General features: G+C 43.9%; 1 protein-coding gene across 1 annotated transcript; it reads left to right on the top strand.

The window, feature by feature from the left end:
* Window positions 1–572: 572 nt before the first annotated feature.
* On the top strand, window positions 573–10,333 carry LOC114583380 (vomeronasal type-2 receptor 26-like). Its single transcript, XM_028704703.2, has 4 exons — window positions 573–860; window positions 1,630–2,490; window positions 6,626–6,752; window positions 9,435–10,333. Exons 1-4 carry the CDS (start codon window positions 573–575, stop codon window positions 10,331–10,333), a joined length of 2,175 nt encoding a protein of 724 aa, XP_028560536.2.
* The last annotated feature ends 708 nt before the right edge of the window (window positions 10,334–11,041 follow it).

The following is an 11,041-nucleotide window of genomic DNA, read 5'->3' as shown; positions in this document are numbered from 1 at the left end:
AAAATGACAACAAAAACAAAACACCATACAGTTTTTGTGTGTTTGTGTGTAAGAGAGAAAGGGAGAGTGAGAGTGAGAGATTTGACCCATCCTTTTGATGTCACATATGCCTAGCTTTGATGTATTAAAGCAGAAAAGATGCAAAAATATCAAGGACCAGGAAGCCATGTTTAAACACAGTAATGTATACACAATCCTAAAAATATAAATATAAAGAGAAAATGTTACATACTGGGTGCCTTGGTCCCAATTTGGAAAGAATGCAGAGTAATTAAAATATACAAAATCTTGATGGAAATGCTACAATCCTAAAATAAATTGGGATAAGGATAATTTCAGATACATCCTTACATTAACAAATATTTCAAAACATTACTAGAATTGTATTAGAATTATGCAGGTAAACAAAGATGAAGAATGCCAATCTCTGGCAACATTTCATTATACTTCTGCGATGTTTCTATTACTGAATGCCATATATTTACTTTCCATGTACCTAACTGAAATGAAGTACATATCACAATCTGAATCAAATACACCATTACATAGCATGTAACTCTAATTACAGGGCTATGATCCAAATATACCAGCATTTCCTGGCCTCAATATTTGCTGCAAAAGAGATCAATGAAAATCCACACCTCTTACCCAATATTACACTGGGATTCCATATCTATAATTGTTATTTCAGTCCAAGATGGACCTATCAGGCCTCATTGGAACTCTTCTCTACACAGGGCAAATTCATCCCCAACTACAAATGTGATAGGGTGAGCAATCCAGTAGCAGTCATTGGTGGACCTACTTCTGAAGTCTCTCTCTACATGGCAGATATTCTGTGCATCTACAAGATTCCACAGGTAAAACGTGTGCATGGGGCAGATAAGCTTTTGAGACACAATTTGTCACATCTCTTGCCTTTAAATGTGGCTTTGCACATTGAAGATAAAATTTGTTTCCAAAGTATCATATTCAACATGCTTTTTTAGGATTATTGTGCATGCTATGTTTGGGTGGCGATGTTGTGAAGAAGCTCAAATGCTTCGAAATATAAACTTGTTGAAATAGCTGGGAGGGAAAAATCTTTTGCTAAACTACTCTCATCTCCAAAATGTATCATTATCTTGATGTACCTTTGCTAACCCCTTTTATGAAATGTAGGATTAACCAGAAGGTGTCCTCAAAGTATGATAAATATGTAAGTTATGAACAATATCCCACTAAGTCAAACACATATACTACATAGACACCAACAGATGTCAATTATTTTTAAATTCAGGTCTTATTTCCTTAGAACAAACAAGGACAGCCAAGACTGAGCCCTCCAAATAATGCAGAGCACAAATGTCATAATCCCTGATCATTGTCTATGCTCACTAGGACTGATGGGAGGTATCATCCAAAACACTTATTCATTATTGTGTCAAATACCTATGAATTAAACTGACATTATGTGAAGTATGCTAGTGAACACTCCACTGCAATATTCCACGAGGGCACCCACTTGGCCAACGTAGCTCTGCCTTTGCAGTTTCAATGTATTTCTCCTCTTTGGTGACTGTTGCAAAAATTTGTTCAAGCCTCTTCAATACCATTTCCCCTTGCTTAAATAATTTTCTTTTTCTTTAGTTCATATATGGCTCTGCCCCACTGATAAATAAGAAAGCAGATGCTGTTCTATACCACCAGTTGTTTCCAGATGTGGCCCATATGTATAAAGGGATTCTCCAGTTATTGCTGTATTTCAGGTGGACGTGGATTGGGGTCCTATCTGGGCATGATGACAATGTAGAGAAGTTTGAACACACTGTGGTTCCCATGTTTATCCAGAGAGGTATTTGCTTTGATTTCATATTAAGAATACCCATGATGTCTTTTTCGAGCAGTATTCTTGATATGGCGCAAGAGGCGTATAAAACATATGATCTTATCTACAACAGCACTGTTAATGCAATGATCATTCATGGCGAAATTAATACCATGGTAGTTTTGAGAACATTTCCCAGGTATTCAGAAACTATGGATGAATCAACAAAGGGAAAATGGAAAGTCTGGATTATGACATCCCAGATAGATTTCACATCAGTTCCCCTTCAGAGAACCTGGCGCGTGGACTTTCTTCATGGTAATATATACTTATCTGTTCACTCCCATGAGATAGAAGGTTTCCAGAAATTTCTTCAGATAATAAAACCTACTTTGGAAAACAAAGATAACCTTTTCCAGGAGTTTTGGGAAGAAGCATTTCTTTGTACTTTCAGCCCTTCCCTGGTAGATGGAGAGAATACAAAAATCTGCACTGGGGAGGAGAAGCTGGAGAATCTTCCTGCATCAGTTTTTGAAATGACCATGACCGGCCACAGCTACAGCATCTACAATGCGGTCTATACTGTGGCACACGCTTTGCATGCAATGAGTTCATTGAGATTCAACCATAGAGCCAGAGTGGGTGAAGGAAGATGGAAGCTTCTGAGTCAACAACTGTGGAAGGTAATATCTTCAGCATACTAAGAAATTTAGACCATAAAATGATCCCTGCTGAATCAGACCTGTTGTTGTTCCTGAGTGGCTCCCCATTTGGTTTGATATAGATGTATATGTCACTCATAATGCCTTTTGTTTAATGACTGGTCAAAGTTTTGGATTATTGTTATTATTTCCAACCAGTAACATTAACCATTAGAATACGCTTTGAATAAGCATGTCAAGTTGACATATTTTGTGCTTACAAAGTCATAATATGAAATTTAATCCTAAATATACCTCCCCAAAGAAATGCACCTGCCATTCACTTTACTGTCTTTTACACATCATGCTAAGATATTGTTTAGACAGCATGTTTATTCTTTTGAGCATTTCAACAAAATGAATTAAACATAGAAGTATGTCACTCAGCTGTCATACTAACAGTTATGATTATTGAGACTTAACATCAACATGACTTTTTTGCTAGGCTCTTTCTTTCTTTCTTTCTTTCTTTCTTTCTTTCTTTCTTTCTTTCTTTCTTTCTTGATTTTCCATATGCTTTTTTTGTAAAGGGCAAACAACACAAAACAATCAACAGATTTAGAAATGCTTACCTCAGTTGTTTGTTGTTTAGTCGTGTCCAACTCTTTGTGACACCATGGACCAGAGCACGCTAGGCACTCCTGTCTTCCACTGCCTCCCGCAGTTTGGTCAGACTCATGTTTGTAGCTTCGAGAACACTGTCCAACCATCTCGTCCTCTGTCGTCCCCTTCTCCTTGTGCCCTCAATCTTTCCCAACATCAGGGTCTTTTCCAGGGAGTCTTCTCTTCTCATGAGGTGGCCAAAGTATTGGAGCCTCAGCTTCATGATCTGTCCTTCCAGTGAGCACTCTGGGCTAATTTCCTTAAGAATGGATGCAATATACAGCCTTGCCGTACTCCTTTCCCAATTTTGAACCAATCGGTTGTTCCATATCCAGTTCTAACTGTAGCTTCTTGTCCCTCATAGAGATTTCTCAGGAGACAGATGAGGTGATCAGGTACTCCCATTTCTTTAAGAACTTGCCATAGTTTGCTGTGGTCGACACAGTCAAAGGCTTTTGCATAGTCCATGAAGCAGAAGTAGATGCCTTTCTGGAACTCTCTAGCTTTCTCCATAATCCAACACATGTTTGCAATTTGGTCGCTGGTTCCTCTGCCCCTTCGAAATCCAGTTTGCACTTCTGGAAGTTCTCGGTCCACATACTGCTTAAACCTGGCTTGTAGAATTTTAAGCATAACCTTGCTAGCGTGTGAAATGAGTGCAATTGTGCGGTAGTTGGAGCATTCTTTGGCACTGCCCTTCTTTGGGATTGGGATGTAGACTGATCTTCTCCAATCCTCTGGCCACTGCTGAGTTTTCCAAACTTGCTGGCATATTGAGTGTAGCACCTTAACAGCATCATCATTTAAAATTTTAAATAGTTCAGCTGGAATATCATCACTTCCACTGGCCTTGTTATTAGCAGTGCTTTCTAAGGCCAATTAGAAAGTTAGGTATCTTCTACTCTCCATCTTAACAGATTGTCTTAGAATCAAGCATGTATAGCTGCTGATGAAAAGACAATATTGTCCTTTCCAGTGTACAATACATAAATTAATATATATAATATCAAAACATGTTTGGTCTTTGTGTGTCTGAGAATTCTAAGATCCTTTTGTAGTTTCTCCCTCAGGGCAATACTCCATATTTTATCCCACCATGCTTCTAGAGCATAGTGGGATAAAATTAGTTATCCCACTAATTAGTACCCACAACAGTTAGTAGCTGTTTTCTAATGTTGTGTTATATTTCTAGCTGCGGACCAGAAAAAGAATAGCAATTCCTTATACAGTACACTATTATGGTAATCTATAAACAGATTTAATAAATTGCTCATCATACTTTTACATCCTCATGAATTGCTCACATTTCCCCCACCAATTCAGCTCAACTACTTTGTGACCAGCACCTCATTTAACAACAGTGCTGGGGAAAAAGTTTCTTTCAATGAATATGGAGAGATAGAGGCCGTATTTGATATCGTCAATTGGGTCACATTCCCAAACCAATCTTTTCATAGAGTCAAAGTTGGGAAAGTTGATCCCATGGCTCCCCAAGGAGAAGCGCTCAGTATTCGTGAAAAAGACCTTGTGTGGCCCAGCAGGTTTCACCAGGTAAGGTCCATTCTCGCTTTATTGGCCAAGGGAGCCAGTGTACAGCTTCTGGGTCATGTGGCCAGCATGACTAAGCTGCTTCTGGCGAACCAGAGCAGCACACGGAAACGCCATTTACCAACCTCTGGAGCGGTACCTATTTAACTACTTGCACTTTGACATGCTTTCGAACTGCTAGGTTGGCAGGAGCAGGGATTGAGCAATGGAAGCTCACCCATCGTGGGGATTCGAACTGCCGACCTTCTGTTCAGCAAGTCCTAGGCTCTGTGGTTTAACCCACACTGCCACCCGCGTCCTGTAGTGTATGTGTAGTGGGCTTCTCTATTGTGACAAGTAGATTATGTCACCCATTTTTTTAACCAAAGATCTTCCTCCTGGAAACCTTTGAAGTTATATGGATACATTTGACTTCAAACTTTGTAATTTAGTGTGCACTTATGAAGGATAAAAGGTAAAGGGACCCCTTACCGTTAAGTTCAGTCGCGGACGACTCTGGGGTTGTGTTGCTCATCTCGCTTTACAGGCCGAGGGAGCCGGCGTTCGTTCACAGACAGTTTTTCCGGGTCATGTGGCTAGCATGACTAAGCCGCTTCTGGCGAACCAGAGCAGCGCATGGAAACGTCGTTTACCTTCCTGCTGGAGCGGTACCTAATTATCTATTTGTACTTTGACATACTTTGGAACTGCTAGGTTGGCAGAAGCAAGGACCGAGCAATAGGAGCTCACTCTGTCGCAGGGATTCGAACCACTGACCTTCTGATTGGCAAGCCCTAGGCTCTGTGTTTTAGACCACAGCATACAGTATAATACAAATTACTGCTAATGTGTTTCAAAAAACAAGGTGCTGTACAGAGTTCCAGTTTCTATGCTGCTGTTCTTAGCAGTGTTGGCAGTGGGTCCAGACATTCCAGAGATATTGCCATTGTTCCATATGTATTGCCATCGCGGAATCCTAAAATTAACCCAATATATTTCCACATGGGCTCCAGAATGACATTAGATGCAAGGACTGGAATTTAATAAAGTCCTCATATTTATTAAACAGTCAATCATTTCTGCAATGAGATGAGATCTAATTATAATTAACTGTTTCAATGCCATCTCCAGTTGTGAGTATTAGCCAGATGGAGTGAGACTTTAGATAAACTGCCACCATCTTTCCCTACCTGAGTTCATCCTATTCTGGCTCTGTGATGATTGTCTATGGCTCCTCATGTTCCACACATTGAAAAGTATCTTGATAGAAGCCTGGTCATATCTCTAACCCCTAGGCCAATAAGCCTTGAAAAGGGTAAGAAAGTGAAGTTATATGTTTCTCGTCATTTCTTCTTCATCTTCCCTCTTCTAACATGCTCCTCTAGCTAGATGTGACGTACTTAAATAGCATGATGAAGTGAAGTAGTGCAGAAATGACCAACCAAAGGGGGCTGTAACTGGATTAATGAAATGTTAGTCTTTAATAGCTTTCTTGGTGGCGCTGTGGGTAAAACCTCAGTGCCTAGGACTTGCTGATCGTAAGGTCGGCGGTTCGAATCCCCGCAACGGGGTGAGCTCCCTTCATTTGGTCCCAGCTCCTGCCAACCTAGCAGTTCGAAAGCACCCATTAGTACAAGTAGATAAATAGGGACTACTTTATAGCGGGAAGGTAAACGGTGTTTCTGTGTGCTGCGCTGGTGCTGGCTCCCCAGAGCAGCTTCGTCATGCTGGCCACGTGACCCGGAAGTGTCTTCGGACAGCGCCGGCTCCCGGCCTCTTGAGCGAGATGAGCACGCAACCCTAGAGTCGGTCACGACTGGCCCGGACGGGCAGGGGTACCTTTACCTTTACCTTTAATAGCTTTCTGGCTCCTGACCTCCATTGGCTGGCCTGTATGAGATAGCTCAGCAGATTTCCATAATACAGAACACTATTGATATGGAATTTTCCAAAGGAGAAACCATGATCCTCTTTCATTTGTGGACAGGCACAGCCCCTTTCTCTTTGTAATGACCATTGCCGTTTGGGATATCATAAGGCAAAGAAGGAAGGAGAGCCATTCTGCTGCTATGATTGCCTCCCATGTCCGGAAGGAAAGATTTCCAACCAGACGGGTAAGGGAAATCATGTTCAAGGGAAATGCTCAGAATTTAAGGATGACTGGGGCTGCTGATATGGAGGTTTGGAGTACTAATAGGAATCTCAGCACTTAGAGTGCCAGTTATCATGTAGGGGGGAAAAAATCAGAGTTCAAACACTAGGTGGAGATATACAAGCTTGCTTGGAAGAACCACTAGGCTTGCAGCAGCACCCCCCCTCAATGAATACATGGTGTGTTAAATGACTATGGAATGGAGACTGATGTGTTGTGGCAGAAAAGAATATATGATAAGAGATGAAGTGCAATGGAAAATACTGAACAGTGGGATTCCAACACTACAAAATTTTGTTACAGATCTCAGTGCTCTCCTAGTCAACACAATGATTCAATTACCACCATGGTAGAACTAATACCAATCCTAATAATTTATTGAAACTTGCTGGAGGCAGTGATGCTGAGAGATTTGGAGGAATTAAATATCTGCAGATTCTGGTAGGAAATTAACTAAACCACATTTCTTGGATGAAGGTGCAGATTAGAACATCTATATTCATTGCAACTGACCCTTCACTTAAATGTTGTTCAACACAGTTCTCAGCAATCTAAATCTAGCATTGCTTACATTTAAATATGTATTATAGTTGGAATATCCAGATTAATGCAGAAATAAAAATAGGGAAAATGATTGTTAAAATACACATTCAGAATTAACATAAAGAGGGAATAGACATGATCCAGATCCTTTTAAATTGGTAATACCTGTAAGGTGATACTATTGGGCTTCCAAAGACATGTGTGGCCCAGATCTTTTCAATTTGGTAGTACAGTGGTGCCTCGCAAGATGAAATTAATTCGTTCCGCAAGTTTTTTCTTCTTGCGAGTTTTTCGTCTTGCGAAGCACGGTTTCCCATAGGAATGCATTGAAAATCAATTAATGCGTTCCTATGGAAACCGCTTGCCAGACTGGCGGTGCGGAGAAGGGCTTTTCTCCCCACCGCAAGCCTTCAGGACAGGTACGGGAACAGAGGGGAAGGCGCGCAGCGCTTTTCCTCTGTTCCCGGGGCTTGCGGTGGGAGGAGGGTTTTTCCTCCCCACCGCCAACATTCAGAACAGCATTCTGAATGTTGGCGGTGGGAAGGAAAACCCTTCTCCCACCCCAAGTCTTCAGGACAGCCATCCGAAGGCTGGCGCGGGGAGAAGGTCTCTCCGCCCCGCCGCCAGGCTTCGGAGCATCCTTCAGAGGCTGCTACCATAGTCACGTGTCACTTCTCCAGCTGGGAGAGGGTCACGGGGCTATGGCTTCTTTAGCCCCACGTGCGCTCTCCCGGCTGGAGAGGTGACGCTCGGCTATGGAGGCTCCTGCCATAGGCACGCGTCACCTGGGAGAGGGTCGCGGGGGGCTGCTTTAGCCCCGCGCGCGCTCTCCCGGCTGGAGAGGTGACGCTCGGCTATGGAGGCTCCTGCCATAGGCGCGCGTCACCTGGGAGAGGGTCGCGGGGGGCTGCTTTAGCCCCGCGCGCGCTCTCCCGGCTGGAGAGGTGACGCTCGGCTATGGAGGCTCCTGCCATAGGCGCGCGTCACCTGGGAGAGGGTCGCGGGGGGCTGCTGTAGCCCCGCGCGCGCTCTCCTGGCTGGAGAGGTGACGCTCGACTATGGAGGCTCCTGCCATAGGCGCGCGTCACCTGGGAGAGGGTCGCGGGGGGCTGCTTTAGCCCCGCGCGCACTCTCCCGGCTGGAGAGGTGACGCTCGGCCATGGAGGCTCCTACCATAGGCGCGCGTCACCTGGGAGAGGGTCGCGGGAGGCTGCTTTAGCCCCGCGCACGCTCTCCCGGCTGGAGAGGTGACGCGCGCCTATGGAGGCTCCTGCCATAGGCACGCGTCACCTGGGAGAGGGTAGCGGGAGGCTGCTTTAGCCCCGCGCGCGCTCTCCCGGCTGGAGAGGTGACACGTGCCTATGGAGGCTCCTGCCATAGGCTCACGTCACCTCTCCAGCCGGGAGAGGGTCGCGGGGGGCTTCTTTAGCTTCTTTAGCTTCGGAGCAGCCTTCTGAAGCCTGGCAGCGGGAGGAGGTCTCTCCGCCCCACCGCCAGCCTTCGGAGGAGGTCCGAGGACAGTGGGGAAGACGCGCTGTGCTTCCACGCTGTCCCGGAGATTTCCCTATGGGCTTTCGTCTTGCGAAGGAAGCCCATAGGGAAATTCGTTTTGCGAAGCGCCTCCAAAACGGAAAACCCTTTCGTCTAGCGGGTTTTCCATCTTGCGAGGCGTTCGTCTTGCGGGGCACCACTGTACAGTAGTACTTTGGGTTACATGCACTTCAGGTTACATATGTTTCAGGTTACAGACTCCACCAATCCAGAAATAGTACCTCGGGTTAAGAACTTTGCTTCAGGATGAGAACAGAAATCGCGCGTTGGCAGTGGGAGGCTCCATTAGATAAAGTGGTACCTCAGGTTAAAAACAGATTCAGGTTAAGAACAAACCTCCATAATGAATTAAGTATGTAACCAGAGGTACCACTGTGTTTGTGAGGTGATACCACTTGGCTTCCAAAGACGTGTGGCCCATGGAGCATTGCATGAGGAGACTGCAAACTTGCATTTCTGATTTCAGCATAGCAACTTTCATTCTAAGTAAATCTGTCCATTTTGGTACTTCACATAAATGCTATATAGAAATCTGGCTTCTCTTTTTCAGACATGGATGAATGCTTTCAGTGCCCACAAGATCATTACCCAAATGTGGAAAAGGATTCATGCATTCCAAAAGATATAAGTTTCTTGTCTTATGGAGAACCACTGGGGATCAGTTTGGCCTGTTTTGCTCTCTCTTTTGCTTTCATCACAGGGTTGGTGCTTTGGATTTTCATTAGGCACCGGGACACTCCCATAGTCAAAGCCAACAACCGCAACCTCTCCTACACTCTCCTCACCTCCCTCTTGTTCTCCTTCCTTTGTGCTTTGCTATTCATTGGTCGACCTGAGAAAGTGACATGTCTCCTTCGACAAACAGCTTTTGGCATCATCTTTTCAGTGGCAGTTTCTTGTGTGTTGTCTAAGACAATCACTGTGATCCTTGCTTTCATGGTCACCAAACCAGGGTCCAGCATGAGGAAATGGGTGGGGAAACAGCAGGCCATTTCCATTGTCCTCTCCTGCTCCTTGATTCAAGCTGCTCTTTGTACCGTGTGGCTGGCAACTTCTCCCCCATTCCCAGATTTAGACATGCACTCAATGAATAAAGAAATTGTTCTGGAATGTAATGAAGGGTCTGTCACCATGTTCTACTGTGTCTTGGGGTTTATGGGCTTGCTGGCCATTGTCAGCTTCTGTGTAGCCTTCCTAGCCAGGAAGTTACCTGACAGTTTTAATGAAGCCAAGTTTATCACCTTCAGCATGCTGGTATTTTGCAGTGTGTGGCTTTCATTTGTTCCAACCTATCTGAGCACAAAAGGAAAATTCCTGGTGGCTGTGGAGATCTTCTCCATCTTGGCCTCCAGTGCTGGGTTACTGGGTTGCATCTTTTCCCCAAAATGTTATATTATAGTCCTGAGGCCAGAACTGAACAACAGGGAGCAGCTAAAAAGAACAAATTAATGATGCTCCTGATATTCTGGGACCCACATCCCCCATGTGAAAGCAACGTGACATCTCCTAGAAATAAGTAACTTGTTTGGCTGTCCTTGGCTGTCATTTGTTCCAACTTATCTGAACAAAAAAAGGAAAATATATGGTGGCTGTGGAGATGTTCTTCATCTTGGCCACCAGTGCTGTGTTACTGGACTGTATAGTTTCTCCAGAATGTAATATTATTGTAGTAAAGCCTGAGTTGAATAGCAAGGAGCAACTCAGAAGGAAGAAATGAGAAATTCTGGGTCCTTCATCCATGTCATATTTTAATTTTAAATGAAGTTCATGTAATTTTTGTGTTTTTCATTTCCACAGCTAAATTCAAATGTAATTTATATTGTCAGTGCCATATTGGAGTAATCGTTTTAAAATCTGTGATATATTACTGTTCAATTCTCCTCACAAAATGAAATGCAAAGTGAGGAGGTGTACATCTCTTAAAAAGGGTGTTCCAGGGTGTGGCGGCATGGGCTGAGGCCAGGAGGGACACACCTATTTCATGCCTCTTGCTCAGTTACATGCGTTGGGAAACTCAGCAAAAATTGTCGTGTAAGTAGACTCCAGTCCCCCATTATCCTCAGAGGTCACCATAAAATTGCCAGCTCCATAATATTACTTTTGTAATTGCTGTGAAAATGTGCTATATGAAATAGATGAGAATTATGGCATGAACAC

The sequence above is a fragment of the Podarcis muralis genome, chromosome 13, assembly GCF_964188315.1.
Source record: "Podarcis muralis chromosome 13, rPodMur119.hap1.1, whole genome shotgun sequence".
Classification (NCBI taxonomy): domain Eukaryota; kingdom Metazoa; phylum Chordata; class Lepidosauria; order Squamata; family Lacertidae; genus Podarcis; species Podarcis muralis.
Note: the sequence above shows the minus strand (reverse complement) of the source record. Positions and strands in the feature narration are given on the sequence as shown.